The sequence below is a fragment of the Thunnus albacares genome, chromosome 14 (genome assembly GCF_914725855.1).
Source record: "Thunnus albacares chromosome 14, fThuAlb1.1, whole genome shotgun sequence".
NCBI classification, from domain to species: domain Eukaryota; kingdom Metazoa; phylum Chordata; class Actinopteri; order Scombriformes; family Scombridae; genus Thunnus; species Thunnus albacares.
In genome coordinates this window covers 775,322-794,054 of record NC_058119.1, presented here as the reverse complement: position 1 = coordinate 794,054, position 18,733 = coordinate 775,322, and the positions used below count along the sequence as shown (strand labels likewise).

At 40.5% G+C, this 18,733-nt stretch overlaps 1 protein-coding gene across 4 annotated transcripts in view; it reads left to right on the top strand.

Annotated features, from left to right (window-relative positions):
• Positions 1-18,733, top strand: part of zswim8 (zinc finger, SWIM-type containing 8) — a 59,306-nt gene that overhangs the window by 11,578 nt on the left and 28,995 nt on the right. For all 4 annotated transcript variants that reach the window (XM_044373857.1, XM_044373856.1, XM_044373859.1 and 1 more), the window contains exons 2-7: positions 6,767-6,920; positions 9,524-9,618; positions 9,884-10,056; positions 10,546-10,653; positions 10,785-10,866; positions 11,170-11,290. In XM_044373857.1, coding sequence (XP_044229792.1) covers positions 6,767-6,920; positions 9,524-9,618; positions 9,884-10,056; positions 10,546-10,653; positions 10,785-10,866; positions 11,170-11,290 — 733 coding nt within the window. The remainder of the gene's footprint in view (positions 1-6,766; positions 6,921-9,523; positions 9,619-9,883; positions 10,057-10,545; positions 10,654-10,784; positions 10,867-11,169; positions 11,291-18,733) is intronic.

Sequence of the window (18,733 nt, the reverse complement as noted above, 5' to 3'; positions counted from 1 at the left end):
CATGGTATTAACATCCGTCTTGGGTGATCCGATCACAAGTGGACAGCTCTAAATACAGGTGTAAACACACCCAAGATGCATTGAAGATGGATTGAGATCCTATCACTCAGACCACATTCGGAGATGGTCTTGGCCACATGTGACTACATTCATTTAGCAGTGTAAACGCAATGCATCCTGGGCCACATTGAAGGACCACCTTCTCAACTGACATCCCCTATTTTCCGGCAGACTAGGCACAAGACCCTCCATCCAAAGCTGTTCAACTTGTTTGATAAGAGGATAAAGAAATTATTTTGTGTTTCATGTGAATTAAGAACGTAATCCACCTCCCGTTTCTTCCTGTTTTTCCCGTTCCCCCAACCGGTTTCCCTCTTCAAATCGACAATTAGAAACAAAATTAAACCATTAATTTTTTGCTTGTCTGTCTAAAAAAATATTTCAGAAGCTAAACATAGCTGCATAGTTTCCTCTGTCCTGTTAAGTTGATAACGACAGTTTTTAGTTTTACTGCGCTGCTCGACATAATGGAGCTCAGGATCTATCAGGAGGACAGCTGCTTTACTCCAAATCACTGTATGAACCTGGACTGCATGTGTGTAACAGCTGACCTGTTGGATGTGTAGAACACAGAACATTAATTAACATTAGATCCTGACCGCTGCTGTCGGCGTGTCGGAGATTTAAATAATCAATGAAGTTATGCTGCTGTGTCTTGTGCCTAAATGTCTCTGAATGGAGAGATGCAGCTGCGGGGAGATCGCTGCATAACTCTCTCTCTCTCTATTCCAACGCGGAATATTTTTATTTATATATATATATATATGTGTGTATATATCGATATATATATATCGATATATATATATATATATATATATATATATATATATATATATATATATACTGAATATTTATCCTGTTATCAAACAAGTTGAGTCCAGTCCTCCCGTCGATTAATAGCGAACGGATTTGGTCTTTGAAAACGGAAATGATGTTAGTGTTCATTTGCATGTAGAGCGGGGAAGTGAGATCCGATCACAAGTGGTCACTCAGGACGCATGTGGATACGCATGTCAATGCCAGGTGTAAACAGACATACTTAAAGCTGTCCACTTGTGATTGGATCACCCGAGACGCATGTTAATAGCAGGTGTAAACAGGGCCATTGTTGCCACCTGCAAGTCTAATGCAAACCCTGCTCTGATAACAGCAAGCAGGAAAGAACTGAGACAGCAGCAGCAGTTATGGGAAACGCAGAGCAGAACATCCCTACATCTCCTTTAAACTGAAGTCAGTTCCTGTTGAGGGACAGACAAGAACTGAAGATGGTCAACCATGTCCCACTGAAAACAAACCTAAAGTGAAAAAGCAGGCCATGCTAAAACTGTCTCACACAATATAGGCCCATTTTACTACAAGTCATTAATAAATAATTAATAAACACATCAAGCCTTTTATGTGGAAACACATTTAGACACTCCCACTGGAGTATCTCTATTCCATAGAGGGCATGTGAACATACTGAAAACATGTTTATCCTTTATTTCTGCCCTGGAAGCCATCCATAAGCACCTGCAAGAACTCCTTCAAGCTGGGGTGATCTGCAAGTCTGAATCTCCACTCTCTTCGCCTATAGTAGTGGTGAGGAAGAAGAATGGATAAGTCCACCTCTGTATTGATTACAGAAAGCGCAACCTCCAGATTGTAAAGATGTTTAAGCACTCCCAAACCTGGAAGAGGCATTCTCTACCCTCACTGGATCCAAATGGTTTTCAGTCCCCGACTTAAAGTCTGGTTACTGTCAGATCGAAGTTGAAGAATCAGACAAAGCCAAGACGCTTCTGTCTTCCCCATGGGCTTTTGGGAGTTTAACTGCATACCATAAGGCTTGACAAATGATCTAAGTACGTTTCATAGAAAAGTGTATGGGTTCTTGTGCTCCTTAAGGACATCGTTTTTCCAAGACGTTGGAAGAACATGAGACAAGATTGATGCTACTCGCCCCTGAGAAATACAAATTCTTTCAAAGGTCAATCAAGCACCTGGGACATAAAGTATCTCAGAATGGAGTGGAGACCGACCCTGAAAAGGTAGGAGCTCTGAAAACATGGCAGAAACCCCAGGGCTTGAAAGAGCTGAGATCTTTCTGTGGGTTTTCAGGGTGCCACAGATGATTTATAAAAGACTATTCCAGCATAATTAATCCCCTCACTGACTTAACCTCTGGTTACCTGCCACTGCACAAGAAGCACAAGACAAAGACTCACCAGTACCATGATCCAAAAAAAACTTGAGTGTGATGAAGAGCAGATTTTTAATTTTTTTTATTTGTTTGTTTGTTTAACAGGGACAGTGCACATTAATAAACATTGCTGTAAATGCACCAGAGTTAGCCAAGAGGCAACTGCCAGAAACGTCATTTTGGTGCAATGAATTCTAATGGACATTGGAGCCCTACAGTGTACAAGCTGTTTCTTTGTTTTTTATGATCCGAAAAAGCCCATTCAATACCATCATGGAAAAGCTTACTACGGCCCCTGTTCTTGGTTGTGCTGACCCTAAGACTGTATTCAGACCAAATCAGGTGGTGTGGCGTTCAGCCGCAGGGTCGAGTGGAGGTGTGTGGGGGTGTGGGCATGTTTATTTGTGCTCCAGAACGTAACCGCTGTGAAACAACCAGAAAACAACGTTTTATTGATCTGATTCACTGGCTTTCTTCCTACGAGCGCTCTCTCTCTTCATTCACTCTCTAGCTCACTCAACCACTGCTGCTGTCTCTCTCTCTCTCTTCCTCTCGTCCTTTTTAAAATGAGTCGGGAAGCCGACAGCAAAGTCTAACTTTACTTTTAACGTTATCAAAAGAAGAGAAATGTCCTCCCTTCGTCCTAGTAACGTCTTTATCCGCTGTCATGGCAGAGTTTACAGCTCTGATCAGTCTGATCTCCGGCTGTGATTGGCCACCACAGCCTTCAGCCGCAGTGACGTTGCGTTGCGTTTCTCCAAAAGTTGACTCTGGCTCAACTTTCCGGCCGCAGTCTGGTGCGGTGCCGCTGTGGCCAGAATGCCTGCAGACGAAACGCACTACGCATTTTCGCTGCACCACATGATTTGGTCTGAATACGGCCTAAGTTGTCTTATGTCCTCCATACTGATGCCAGTACCATGGGGCTTAGGGCAGCCCTATACCAAGAGCAAGAGGGTAGTATGAGAGTGATTGCATATGCCAGTAGGGGGTTGTCTCATAGCAAATCATGGTACCCAGCCCATAAACTAGAATTTCTGGCTCTAAAGTGGGCAGTAGCAGAAAAGTTTGGTGATTACCTGTATGGAAGCCATTTCACTGTCATAACTGACAGTAACCTCCTGACATAGATTCTTACTATTGCAAAACTGGATGCCACCAGTTACAGATAGCTAGCAGCCCTGTCCACTTTTACCTTCATGCTCCAATATCAGTCAGGCAAACAGAGCGCTGATGCAATGGTTTTTCTAGAAAACCTCATGGAGAGCTGTCGAATGATCTGATGTCCCAGAAAGAACAAGACCATATACGTCAGTTTACCCAAACACATTTGACTGACTCTGGAATTAGTGTAAGTCAAGACATTGTACATGCTGTCTGTAGGAAGCACCTGGTTTGTAGTACAGCAGATGGATACAGAGATAGGGATGGTGCTGACGCTGTTACAGTTACTAGCAATCTCTCCCGAGGCTTAATCAAACAGCTTTGTGAATTAAGTAAAGTATGGTGGTAGGGCTGTGTGATATGACGATATACATTGTGTGACGAAAGAAAAACATCAGTCATTTGATATTATTCTCTATCATTTATTTCGTTGTGATGCAAATCACTCTTTACCGCTATATTTTTTGCCATTTGGAGTCTGTCCATCTTTTGCACAGATTACATTGAAAAGTTACTCTTCTGGGCTTTTTACTTGTGAAACTTTTATTGCACTTACAGTGACATAATGAGTTCAGTTGTTGTCAACTCTCCAACTCTCCACTGCTGTCTGCCTCTGCTCTGCTGCGCTGCAACATACATGGAGGGCGCAGTCCCACCTGCACCAAGAAAGAGCAGAGAAGAGGAGAGAAGCAGCGAGATGGCAGCCATAAATGACAGCAAAACGTGGTGAAGACTTGTTATTTACCAAATTTATGTGCACTCGTTTAATATCAGCTCAGTGTGAGAGACTCTGCTGTGTTTTGCTGTCCTTTATGGTCGCGCTACTCTCCTCTTTCTCTGCTCTCTATAGTTCACCAAAGACAGGGCTGAGGCCTCTGTGTGTGTGCTGCACACACAGGAGAGACAGTGAACCAGGTGAAATACTTGTGTTGATGACAACTACACTCATTACATTACTGTAAGTGCAATTAACGCTTTGGGAATAAAAAGCAAAGGGGTGGGGGAGTTGCACGGACCAACTATTTATTCATTGGATTAAAATGTGTTATATCGAGAGAGGTATTGTTATGGGGACATGAAATGATCTATATTGGGATATGAGATTTTGGTCATATAGCCCAGCCCTACATGGTGGCTTACTTGTCCTTCCCCACCTGCCTGAAAGAGAGATCAGAGACAAACAACAAGCTGAGCCCTGTCTCGAGGTTATAGCCCAAATTGAGAGTGGAGAAAAGCTACCCCTAACAGTCAGAAAAGAGCTCCCTGATGTTCCCTTCCTACTAAGGGAGTGGAGTCACCTCGAATGGTACAACCAAGTTCTATATCAGAGATGCCAAGACAGTGGCAGTGTCACATATCAGCTTGTCCTACCTGAAGAGCTCCAAGCTGTTGTTCTGCAAAGCCTTCACAATATGGGTCACCTATGAATTGAGTGTACCATAGATTTGATGAGAACCAGATGTGGGGAAAAAAAAGTTAACGCCCAGCCAGGAAAAGCTGCACCATCAGTGAACACAAAACCCACCAGGCCCCTAGAGCATTTCTGTATGGACTTCTTGTCTCTAGAGCCCAACAGAAGTAATACCAAAGATATCCTGGTGATCACAGATCATTTTATGAAATACACAGTCGCCATCCCAATGCCAAACCAGAAGGACCAGACTGTCCCAAAATGTCTTTGGGACAATTTCATGGTCCATTATGGAATCCCAGAACACTTGCATAGCGACCAAGGACCTGACTTTGAGTCACGTACTATCAAAGAATTATGCAGGTATTCATAAAATTCGTACTACTCCGTATCATCCCGGAGGGAATCCAGACAAACCTTTTAATAGGACATTGCTAAACATGCTAGGAACACTGGAAAATAAAGACAAATCACAATGGCGAAATATGTGAAACCCCTGGTTCATGTGTACAACTGTACGAAGAATGTCGTAACAGGATTCATGCCCTACGAACTAATGTTCAGTTGTCAACTATGTCTCAGACTCTGAGGATGATATTCCATGAGTGGTACAGAGAGCAGTATGCTATGGAAAATATAAACATTTATTTTCCCTTATTAGTGTTAAATTCTAGCTAACTCAGTCAGCCAATCACGTATCATTTTCCATCTTGTGAGCCACAGCAAGAAAGCAAGTAGTCATTGTGACAAGTGATAACCATTAACCTTGGATAAAAGCTATGAAAGTTGATTAAAGTTAGCTAAAGCAGCTAAGCAGCTAGTAGATAACTCCTTAAACATAATTATCCTGTGTGAGTACAACCAGCGGGTCCTGTTGTTGGTTGCTAAGAAATACTGCCACTGGTTTTTGGACCTACCTGGAGTTTGAGCCTGGATACTGTTGAATGTTTGATGGTGAACTACAACCCAACAGAGTGGAACTAGAAACTCAAGCAGAAGGTTGAAACCCCTTAAAGGACTTTTGCTGTGTCTGGAATCACATACTATGCACTGCATACTCAGTATGTATACTATGCATCATTCAGCATACTTTTGTGTGATTAAATAATAGTATATATCTTTTCAGATGCACTGATCTGTAACTATCATGTCACTTCCCGAGAGCCTCCTTGGAGATGTGTAACCATGGTAACCCATGTCATCCATAAAGTCTAAACTAATTTAAAAAATATATTACACCTAGCAAAGTGAAACCTTTGTTGAATTGAAGAGTTACTGACATTACGCCAGAGCTGCCCTTATTGCTGTATGCCATTGTCTGCTATGTTATTGTTGTCATCATCACTATTGCATTGCATTTTGGGATTTTTATGCTGGCATAGTGTCTGGTGCTTGCATACTGTAATATTTCCCCAGAAATAGTAAGCAATTCACGTACTGTTGGTTTCATACTAAGGTTTGGACATACTAAAAAATCTAATGTACTAAACAGCATGTTAGTATGAAGTTTTAGATGCAGCCAACACATTCTACAATGCGGTAGGACAAACAATGTCATTTCCACAATGGTACAAACAAAACTATCAGCTGGTTGTGGATGATAGGTGTTGGATACAAGGACTAAGTTCACAACAGTGACTAAAGTGACTGAAATCCAATCCATCCAATCTAATTTCATCCTGAATCTCGAGACTTATTGATGAAATAGAATTTTGTTTTTTTGCTTTTTCAATTACCCAGGTAATAATTGTGTTTTATATACATTTTTATTTTTCTACTTTTCCTCACAATTTTTCATTAAAAGAGTTTTTCTTCCAAAAGGAGATATTGTGTTGAGTGTTGATTCTGGCGTATTGTTTGGTCCATTCTGGCTCTGTAGTCAATTTAGTAATTTCTAATTTTCTATAGCAATAGTTTTCATGGTTCCTTTCTTCTGTGGTCTTCCTCAGATGGTCAGGTGATACCACTGGTGGAGTTGTCAGCCAAGCAGGTAGCGTTCCACATCCCGTTTGAGGTGGTGGAGAAGGTCTACCCCCCTGTTCCAGAGCAACTCCAGCTCCGTATCGCCTACTGGAGCTTCCCTGAGAATGAGGAGGACATCAGGTGAGCCCACAAATCCCTAACTTTTTTTACATTTGCAATTAGGGTTGTCTTGATTGACAATCATATTTACTGAAAGTTGAAGAAGTGCAATTTGCTGATACTCTGCTAATTATAAGATATTTTCACATTTACCAACAGAGAAGGACCCTTTTAAACTGTTGAAATGAACTGTTCATTCATTCATTGCACTGTAAAATCCAGTTAGTCTCCTGTGGTAATCCACAACAACTTCTAAGTGCATAAAACATTTTACATTGTTAGAACTAAAAAGAGAAAGCAGCCTAAGCTCTTCTCTCCATTCAGTGCATTAGTTCAGTTCGCCAGTCCATTCATACATTTTAGAGAGTTTTCCCACTACTCAGCTTTGTGTGCTTACACACAGAAACATAAAACAGGACAGAAAAATCAATCTCTTGGGTTAATAAGGAAACTAGGTTATTGACTCAACATAGTGATAATGGTGATGTTAATCAGCCTGAACCATTCTGCTCCTAACCAGTCCTGTCATGTGTGCTATGCACTGTGCATAGGGAAATGTGTCTTTACTACCTCCGTTGACAAAGGTGTCTCGCAAAAGGTTTAAATAAGAAAAGTTGGTGTTTCCAGTTGCACTGACGTTGATGTTTTTTTGAAGCTGACAGCAGCTCTACCTCAGCAAGCAATCTGTTGAGTCACCTCATCAGAAAACATGCCCCAGTCAAACACGTGGAAAAAGAAATTTGTTCTGTCACAAATGGTTGTAAGAATGCCTCAATCCATTGTGAGAAGATTAAGACCATTTTCCAACCAGGTGTCCTGCAAGTCACATTTGGAGAAATGAAGAGACTTGGATCAGGCTATATCATGAAGGAAATGCTGCCCATGTCTGTCCTTAAAAAAATTGTCATGGTGACAATGACGAACATACATAAACGGAATGAGAGTCAAAAAGTCATGAACTCTGTAAACATAAAGCAGTTAAACTGGTTAAACTGGTTTAGCATGCACACATTAATTTTACACATTGTCCAATGACTTTATCCGGTAACATGACATTTGGTCTTAAATAAGTGTAACCATCACCTCTTTTTAATAAATTCAATACCCTCACAAACCTTGACGCATCAGCCTCTAGTATTGGTGGTTAACTGGTGACACAGCAGTGTCAGCATAATCCTGAAAAATATAATACACTCACTTAGTAGTGACAACAGAATGTACTGCATGTTATATTGCTGTATGTTATTCTATGATAAAACTGAGAATAAAGTCACAAGGCATACATTACAGTACAATACTAATGACAGAGAAATATTGTAATATTTTGAAATATAACAATGTTACAATTTAGAATATAAAATAAGATGAGCTCTTTGTTAAGTCACTAAATGTACCAGAAACATTCCTATAGGTATATTAAAGGGATATTATACAGGGTTTGACCTGATAAACTAAATGAACTAGAGCTCCAGATCTCTTTTTCATGACTCACTACTTGTTGATAGTGTTTCATGCAGTCCAGCTGAATAATACACATATGCTGCTGCCATAATTTAATATATCAAGCATAGTCAATAATAAATTTCACATTTGAAGTACATGGAAGTGGAATAAGGCATTTAAAGAAATGAAATACTTAAACGTATTCCCTCATTCTCAGCTGATAGAGTGAGTGTTACTTCTCAGATTTGTGTCAGCAGCTGGAGCTAAATATTAGTTTGTCTGGAGGCTGGTGGACCTCGGTAGTGAACTAAAATGTTACAGACAAAAGCTCTGTTAAACTGTGTTGAGGTTCTTGATATCAGTTTTAGACAGCTGAGATGATTGTTGTCATAGCTCTGGGCAAGCATGTCCTTTGTTCTGAAACTCCCTAATTAAGTGACACTTGTAGCCTAATAAGTTTATATTTTTTGATATTATGACGGTCTTGAAGGATACATGGGAAGCTTCCATCTTTGGGACAGTTTTTAATGGAAGCAGGGGCGTCATGCAGTCAAGTTTTTTGAGGTTTCAAAGTTTCACAATGCATATGTTAATGTTTACACCCATCCAAGTTGTTAGTTAACCAATAATTATCTGCTTTGGCTTCTATGTTTTTGAACAAGCCGCCCCCTATCAGTAACTATCTGCAACTATAATTAAATAACTCTTATTAACACTATTGCCTTTAATAATGCAAAACAATTAAATGTTAACTAAAAGGCTTTAAACTCAGATCTAATGTCAGCTGGTTAGCTAGCAGCACTGTTGATTATTTAATGTTAAGTAAAGAAAGCTCACAAACATCTAGCTGCTGTGTTTACTGACACTATTAAGCTCTTGATCCCCTGTTTAGTAGGACACGTTTTATTATTATTATTATTATTATTATTATTATTATTATTATTATTATTATTATTATTATTATTAAGGATAATTAAAAACACTTACTGTGAAAATGGAATTTAACAATTTCTAAAGCCATCCAATCTCAAATATTTGAGGGAGCATGTGTTATGTCTTTGAGAATAAGTTTTCTCCTATCTTTCTCTTCCTGTCTCTCTTACCTCTCCTCTCCCACTCTGCCGCTCGGCTGTGCCTTCTCTGTCTCTCCATCTGTCTTTACCCTACTCCTGCTGCTGCAGGTTGTATTCCTGCCTGGCTAATGGGAGTCCAGATGAATTCCAACGTGGAGAGCAGCTGTATCGGATCAGAGCAGTCAAAGATCCTCTGCAGATTGGTGGGTTGAGTTGTCACTTTTACTATACATGGGTTCGTAGAGACTCCTACTGTAAACTATAACCGTACAGTAGATTGTATTTTCAGAAGAGGTACCAGTACATTACAAATACCTTTTAATAGCAGCACCTTTCAGTAATATAAAAATTCAGTGAGTGGAATAAAGTATGGTTGTAGTTTTGTTACTTTGTGTTTTTGTTTCTTTTGTTTCCCTGCTGTCTAATTCCATGTTTGTCCTTCTGTCTGTGATTCCCGCTATGCACCAGGTTTCCATCTCAGTGCTACAGTTGTGTCCAGCCAAGCTGGTCAGTCTAAAGGAGCCTACAATGTGGCGGTCATGTTTGATCGCTGCCGCATCACTTCCTGCAGCTGCACCTGCGGTGCTGGAGCCAAATGGTGTGCACATGTGGTGGCACTCTGCCTCTTCAGGATCCACAATGTGAGTTTGTATCTAAACGAAGGAATGCTATCAAACTGAATCAAATTTTTATCAAATCAACCTATCAGTGACCCTATCAGCCAATGGACAAGATATTAGTTGATAGTCCTTTTAGGGGAAAAGTACCAAATACTTCCCAGTTGCAGTTTCTTGGCTCAAGTTTTCTTAATTTCACTGTACATGGGATTGCACTGGATTTTTGGATACTTTGGACACTTGGAATTTATGATGGACATTTTTATATTATTTAGAAACCTCTTTTTAGAATACGTAATTAATTATTTGAAAAATAATCAATACAATAATGAAAAGTGAACAAAAGGGTTTATTGCAGTAATAGAGGGCATTGTTTGAGGCTCCTCTGACTTACCAATGTATCTGAGAATGTGAATAGTCTTGTATTTTAAAGACTGTGCACAGAGCAGAGTCACTGAAAATGCCAGTTTAGTTAAACAGTGTGTGTGTGTGTGTGTTTGTGCATGTCTATAGGCATCAGCAGTGTGCCTGAGGGCTCCCGTCTCTGAGTCTTTGTCCAGGCTGCAGAGGGACCAGCTCCAAAAGTTCGCCCAGTACCTCATTAGTGAGCTGCCTCAGCAGGTAACATCCTCACCCTGAACCAGTTGTTCTCTTAATAAATCAAACTTTTGAACAAAATGCAAGTATAATTTCAATGATTTGTATGTCATATACAAAGCAGGCTCAGTATTCATTCAGTTTTGTGTGTCCAGATTCTACCCACTGCTCAGCGACTGCTTGATGAGCTGCTGTCCTCTCAGTCTACTGCCATCAACACTGTCTGTGGCGCTCCAGGTACAGTAGCACTAATGAAAACACTTGTATGTTCCTAACCTACACCAAGTAAGTAAACCTGATGTAAAAATAAACTGTAAACTGTCTGATAACACAACCAGATCATTTCATTTTATTTAAAGATTGTCTCTGTGTGACAGGTTCAGAAAAAGTACAAATTATCTTTGTATATATTCATGGTGTGTGTGTCTCTGTGTGTGTGTGTGTGTGTGTGTGTGTGTGTGTGTGTGTGTGTGTGTGTGTGTGTGTGTGTGTGTGTGTGTGTGTGTGTGTGTGTGTGTGTGTGTGTGTATGTGTGTGTAGACCCAACAGCTGGCCCTTCAGCCTCTGACCAGAGCACCTGGTATTTGGATGAGTCGACCCTCAGCGACAACATCAAAAAGACACTGCACAAGTTCTGTGGGCCTTCACCTGTCGTCTTCAGGTACACAATACTTGTCTCACATACTGATCCTCAAACACATTTCTTAAAGGCTTTAGTAGAAATATTCTAAACGTCAGGGATATGCCAGCATCAAGTGAAGTGAAGTGCTGGTCATTATAGAGGAGGAGGAAGGTGGGGGGTGGGACACAAAATCATTTAAATATGGGGATAAAGTTGCACATTTTCAGACCAGGGTATCTGCAGATCTTTTAAAGTCTTAAAAAGCATTTAATTCATACCCTCAAAAAAGGTCTTAGAAGTTATTAAAAAGTCTTGCATTTCATTCACAAAAGTCTTGTGAAATGTTTTTTCTTTCCTGTTGTAGACAGAAACATTAGTTTTGTTTTGTTTTTTTTGTATGTGGTTGCAGGCCCTCAGAATGTGATTGTTTTGACTAAATTGTGCTGCAGAAAGTAGGAAACTTAAATGAACTTATATTAATTAATGAATTTGTATTTGGTTAACACACCCATCATTTTCTGCCACTTATTTGGATCCAGGTCACATTAATTGATATTACTATGAGTTATTGTTATATACAGCTGGGAAGTATTGACAAAAATGCCATATAAGTGATAAACTCATGTACTGCAGAAACCATGTGAGAGAGTCTCTCCTGGGAGACATTCATTGGGTGAAAAAAATGATTCACATAAGAATCGCGATTCTTATCTTCTAAGATCCTGAATTGATTCACAAATGCCAAAAATCGATTTTCTAAATGTTAATTAATGGCATTATCAGTGTTGGCCTGGGAGTGGGGGGTAGGAGGGTTGCTTATATATAGTCAATGGCAGCCACACATTTCTCCGTTCTCTGTTTAGCATTATCAGGTTAGGTTAACTCATTGTTGCTAACTTCAGGGCTAACCCCCTTCACTTTTCCAGCAGATGGGGAAAGAATAGATGATTGAAGAACAGATAGACACACTGTAGTCTGTACTGTACATTTACTGCCAGACTGACAATTTACTGTTAATCATTTTCTCTGCTCCACTCGCATTCACTGTCACTTTCCTGCCGCTCGCTCTCTCATTTAACCACTCGCTTGCTTACACACTGCCGTATTCCTTAAAAGGAGATAAGCTAACAGGAGTTTCCCAGGCAATGAAACAGACGTTGAGTCACGTTTCGAAACAGCGCTGCTCAGAGGATCCCAAACGCTATTGTTTTCTGATGAATGGGTAATTGGCATTATTTCTGGCATTTAAAAAAAATATTTTTTGGCCTTGCAGGGCTTCTCATTGGCCTGGCAGCCCGCCATAGGGGGAACACTGATTGTGTTGATGAAACAAAAAAGGTGGTACTCAACTGTGAGGCACCTGGACGGTGTGCAGTGTGCACAAGCTAGAATTGTCTTGTAATTCATCTTCATCTTATCTTTATCTTTGGGAGACAAACATTAACTATATTGTGAATACTTTATACACCATCACCCAGAGACTCATGTAAGTGGGGTGGAGCAGCAAACTCCAGCAGTAACAAATAAGACCAGCAGACCAACACACACTGCAGCATTTAACAACTTAAACCAACTCTGGTGGAGTGAAGAAAAGAACTCTGTGCTCCATCTGTTTCATCTCAAAAACCCTGCATCTGTGTAGCCTCTTGGACAGTGATGGCTTTCCTCAGAGCTAACAGTGCTATAGAGAGGCTGCTCTCCACTGCTGGAAACATAACGCTAATAACAACATAGCACTGCACTCCACCTCCCCCTCCCCTCACTCCAGATCCAAACACACCAACTTCGGTTTTTACTAAAGACATTTAACCAGTGATGTTGGTCAGTAAATTACATTTTAATTTTGTTATTCTCATACAGGGAGAAGACTGTAAGATGCTTCCAATTGAATGCAGTTAACTTCTTAACATCAAAAAGCTGCATATTCTCACACACTTGTCTCTCCTGACAGTGAACTTCATCAAGACCATTTATCTTAACTGCCAGTTATGTTTCATATTGCATATCAATGGACTAAGGACACCAGTGAATGGTTTGGGACATGGTGTACAGGCTTTATGAGCAAGTCAGGCAGTGTGGTGCTCCTCCACAGAGTTGTGCAGAGGTATGGGGTGGGGGAGGGGGTGTGGGCGTGTGTATTTGTAACCGCTGTGAAACAATCAGAAATAACGTTTTGTTTCTCTCTCTCTCTCTCTCACACACACATTTACAGATGAATAATATTTCCATAGTATCAAGGATAATACAATTTGAGATTAATTAAAGAGCAAGAAAATGGCAGAGAACATTAAACACGTTTGGTTAAATAATCACATTTATATATGAATAATATTGAGTGTCGAGGATAATACAGTTCAATAATGAGAAGAAAAAAATACAATTCATTAAATAAAATAAGATAAACAAATACATAAATAAAAAGAACAAGAATATTGCAAAGAACATTAAACACGTTTTGTGTGTGTTACTCCACTATATAGTCACATTTACTGTACAGTGCTTGCATTGGTAGGACTGTATAAAGTCACAATGTTGCCAAAGCATAGAAACACTGTTGAATTAAGGTAAAACAACAATAACATGACATTCACAATATTAAATAATGGAACAGATAAAAATAACCATATGTATAATAGACATCAAGATAATTGTTTGTCACATTCAGAGATGTTTTAATTATCCCTTAGTTTGTGACATGCAGTCATGTATTGTGCAGCAAAGTTTGCTGCATGTCCCTATCTGTTGCTTTTTACATTTTCATCTAGCTTTGTATCAAATTTCTTAAAGTATTCCACTCTGATATTATTATATTTGTCACATTTTAAGAGGAAGTGCATCTCTGTCTTTACCTCACCTGTTGTGCAAGTGACCACAGACTCTTTTCTCTTGTGTCGTCCTGTCTCTATGGCTGACTGTGGTCACTCAGTCTGTATTTGGTCAGGATTTGTCTCTGCTTAGTATCTCTGACAGTGGAGAGATACTCTGTCAATTTATTTTCATGGTTTAGGGTCAGATAGCAATTGAGTTTGTTTTGAGTTTTGGTTCGATTGGCCCAATGTTCCAGATAGGCATCTTTTGTTAGTTTGATAATTTGATTGACTCTGATTCATGGTTGGAAAGCAGTGCTGGTCTGAGGTTGAGCAGAGTTTTTTTTAATGTTAATAATCAGTGGGGTAACGGCTTAATTCTGCCCTGCATGCATTGGTTGGTGTTTTTCTTTGGACCTACAGAATTCTGCATGCAGGGTCTCTATGGGATGCTTGTCCCATCTAGTGTAGTCCTGATGACTGAGTAGACTCCAAACTTCACTACCATAAAGGGCGATTGGTTGGATTAATTTATCAAATATTTTTGTCCAAATTCTCATTGATATGTCTATTTTGTAAAATGTTCTTCTAATTGCATAAAACGCTCCACATGCTTTTTGTTTCAGTGCATTCACTGCCAAACTAATGTTACCTGAGGCACTGATTTTGAGCCCTAGGTAATCATAGTATAGGCTGTGATCTAGATGGATGTTTCCTAGTTTGAATTGATATTTGGTTTCCTGAGATTTGGGCCTCTTTTGGAAGATCATAATTTTAGATTTTTTAAAGTTCACTGTCAGGGCCCAGTTCTGACAGTACTGCTCCAGGAGGTCCAGGTGCTGCTATAGTCCTTGTGTGGGTGACAGCAACACCAGGTAATCAGCATAGAGCAGGAATTTAATTTCCTTATTGTTAAGGGCCAGGGGTTCCAGACTGCTCCAACAGTACAGTACTTAAGTCATTAATGTAGATGTTAAATAGAGTTGGAGACAAGCTGCTACCCTGAAAGACGCCGCTCTGGTTTCCTGTTGACTGAGTGGACTAAAGGAACATAAATCTTACTCAGGGTAGATATTGAGTAGTAAATGTTTACATTTGATTCAGAGTGATTTGTTGATCTTTGAGACCTATAAAAGTATCTACTGCAGTGAAATGGAAAGAGTAACCAAATCAAATCTATGAATGTATTGAATTGAGAATTGATTTTGAATTGCAAATCAAATCGATTTTGACTCATGAATCGTTTTGAATCGCAAATCGATTGTGAATCGAATCGTGACCCCAAGAATTGGAATCAAATCGAATCGTGAGATTTCCTGAATTGTGAACCTTTAGAAATAAGTCCCGAGCTCCAGATCTCAGGATAGCGACCTGATTTGAAGGATGAGATTGAACAACTGAAGCAGGGCCTGTTTCAGCTCAGGGCTGCTGTGTTTCACCATCTCTGTCCTGATGCCATCAGCTCCACATGCTTTCCCAGACTTTAGTTTTTATATGCTGTTTTCAAATTCTTCATTGTAATTAGGTAATCAAGGGGGGTTCTGATTATTTTTGATTGTTGATTCAAAATTGTCAATTTTCCTCTAATTTGTTTCTGTTCATGATTGAGATTGTTAGGTGAAATTTGCTCATGTAGCTTTTCAAAATGTTCTCTCCAAATGTCTCCTGAAGAGGAGGCGTATAGAGGACTGTCCAAAGATGTGGCTGTCACCAGCATGATCCACTATGTCAGGCTCACATCCTGTTTTGGCATTTAAATATCCCACCAACAGGACATTACCCTGGGCTGGTAATGTCCAATCTCTTTATGGAGATTTGCAAAAAAGTGTTCATCATAATAGAGCGACTTAAGGGGGGAAGTAGTACAGATCATTATCACATTTGGCAGTATTTTTGTTTAACTTAAGCCAGAGGTGTGTTGTTGCTTTTTTAATTATTTTTAGATGGGATGATAAGTCCTCTTAATACCACACAATAACCTCACCTGAATCTCTACCGTGATGTATGTGTTTCTGTTTGAGGGAAAGTAGTAATATCTCTCTGTAGTTTGAGGGACAGTGGGTGTCTGTGTCATCTCGACACCATGTTTCTAATATGACAATATCTTAACTTCTAATGCTAGAGATAAATGCTGGGTCTGTGCTCTTCAGTCCAAAAGCCGAAGAGAACAGACCCTGAATTTTCCATGAACTAATAGAGATTTCGTTAAGAGAGAACAGTATGTTCACATTTAAATTCAATTCAATGGTGATTCAAAACAGAAAGAACAGAATATAATCGAGAACTAAGGAGCAGGCAGCAGCCTGATTTTTTTAATGTTTTTTTTGTCCTTTTTTCCTAACCAAGAATCTTAAAGATGGTGAGAGGAGAGGTGTAGCAGTTGCTTCACCTCTCTAATGTCTGAGTGGTTGGCCACTACCTGTACTAAGGAAGGCTGCATCCCAGGGAGTGGCATGGCTTGAACCATGTCAGGCTGTGCTTCTGTATAGTATGCTGCTCCAGATATGAGCAGTTTGTCTCAGTTCTGGTACCACTCCTTACCTGATTTACAGTGGGTGGGGTTCTGCCAGGTTGGGCTCCAGTTGGCTGGACTCCCGTGGCCAGTGTGTTGTGTGCTGGTGTCCATGGCTGAGCTGTGGTGGTTCTGTGGTGGTGTGTGGGTCTGAAGGCTCTCTGTCGGTTGTTGTCCTTTTTAGGTCTTCAGCAAACATCCAGACATGATCCCAGTCCAGGTGGACGTGGTCATACAGGTGTTCATATGTCAGAGTGGGGTGATGGACGATGTTGACATTGTTTAGTGTTGCACACTCTGAACTGATCACCCTGTTTATGTTGTGGATCAGGTTCCAGGGGAAGTCGGTCCATGGCAGCACTGCGGAGATGGTGATGTTAGCCCTAAGAAACTCCCTGTGTGCTTTCTGAGCCACCTTGATGATGGCCTCTGACACCTTCTCTCCCTTACGGCGCAAGTCATTAGTTCCCATGTCGATGATGATGTTGTCAGGGTCACCCAGGTGGTCATGACAGAGGAGTTGGAGAGCTTTGTCAATGTGAGGACACCAAAACTTCCCCACACTGTGACAAGGGAACAGCTTTCTGTGTTCCAGGAATTTGCCATTAGATTCAGTAAGGATTGCAGTTTTAGGGTGCTGGTAATGGAGTGGACCCTGTTCCTTTATGATTGGTTCTGGGCAAGGGACTGTGTGTAAGGCTGGAGGGGCAGTGTTGTCTTTTTATTTCATCTTTTTTAAAATGAATCAGGAAGCCATCAGCAAAGCCTAACTTTACTTTTAACAGTATCAAACGAAGAGAAATGTCTTCCCGTCTTCCTAGTAACGTCTTCATCCTGCCTCATGGCAGGGTTGTACAGCTTTGTTCAAGCTGATCTCTGTTGTGATTGGCCACTACAGCATTATGTCAGTTTGTGTTTCACCAAAAGTTGATTCTGGTTCAACTTTCTCCCTGCGGGCCACTGCAGTGCCCCTGTGGCCCCCACCCCCGCAAACACAGTCCTCCCATTCAAATGAATGGGAGGACTGGCATTTTTGCCGCAACGCCAGATTTGGTGTGAATTCAGCCTAAGAGACTTAAATAGCGCCTCCTATTCTGTTTATTCAACCGAAAATTCAATTTAAATCGAGAATTGGTTCGCAACGTGAGATTCCCTAAGATTCCCTCCGCTGTTCATAGTGTTTCACTTGGTTGTTCATATGAAAACTGACAGAAATATTTCTGTCAAGAATGAAAAAAGAGAGAAGTTGAAACCCTGCTTACTCTCTCACCCCCACACAGCTGGCCAATCACTGCAGGAAGTGGGTGTGAAAGTTGGATGGTCAGTTTTAAAAGTTTCAGAAATTATCAGACACCGCCCCTCCAGTTCCACAGTTGGATAGGTGTGGGGGGAGGGGGTTTCTAAGGCTCCAAAGCTGTTTGAGCATCCATCAAGCACTTACGTATATTGGTGCCTTAGAGGAATACTCTAGTATTAGTAAAGGCCCCTTTACACGGTGGTGTTTTGTGCTATCTAAGATGAACATTGACAAACATTCATTTTCAAATCACGTTGAAATCAAGAAACATGTTGAAATCTTGGGACATCAAACTGTGGTCTTAGATCACACAGTGAGAAATGTCCACCAGCTGCTGATTTGGAGCTTCGGCAACCAAAGACAGACTACAGCAAAATTCTGACAGTGTTAAAAATGTAGGACCAAATTCTCACAATGTGTCTGTTGCTACAACCCACGTCTACAAACAATCCAGTCAGAATACGACCTGAAATGACACCCAATACGTTGCCCGGCCCAACATTCCATTTTCCACAAGCGCCATTTTTGGATAAAGTTTTGGAAAAAAAACAAATGCACACACTGCACACACCACACAAACCAAAATGATTCAGGCAGAATGAAAAAGAGGTTTGTGGGACTTTGTGGGGCAAAGGAGAAAGCCTTCCTAGCTTTGCTGCATTTTCAAAACATCAGAGCAGTGCAGGTGGATGACATGGGCTGATGACGTTTCTGTGCTCTTATATACTTATTTCTATTCATATTGTAGCAGTATAAGTCACCATACAGTCATTCAATTGATATTGTACAGTCTGGCACAGATTGCCACCAAGATTTTCTGTAATCCATTTTGCACAGTGTGACGTATACAATAGTTGTTGTTGCAC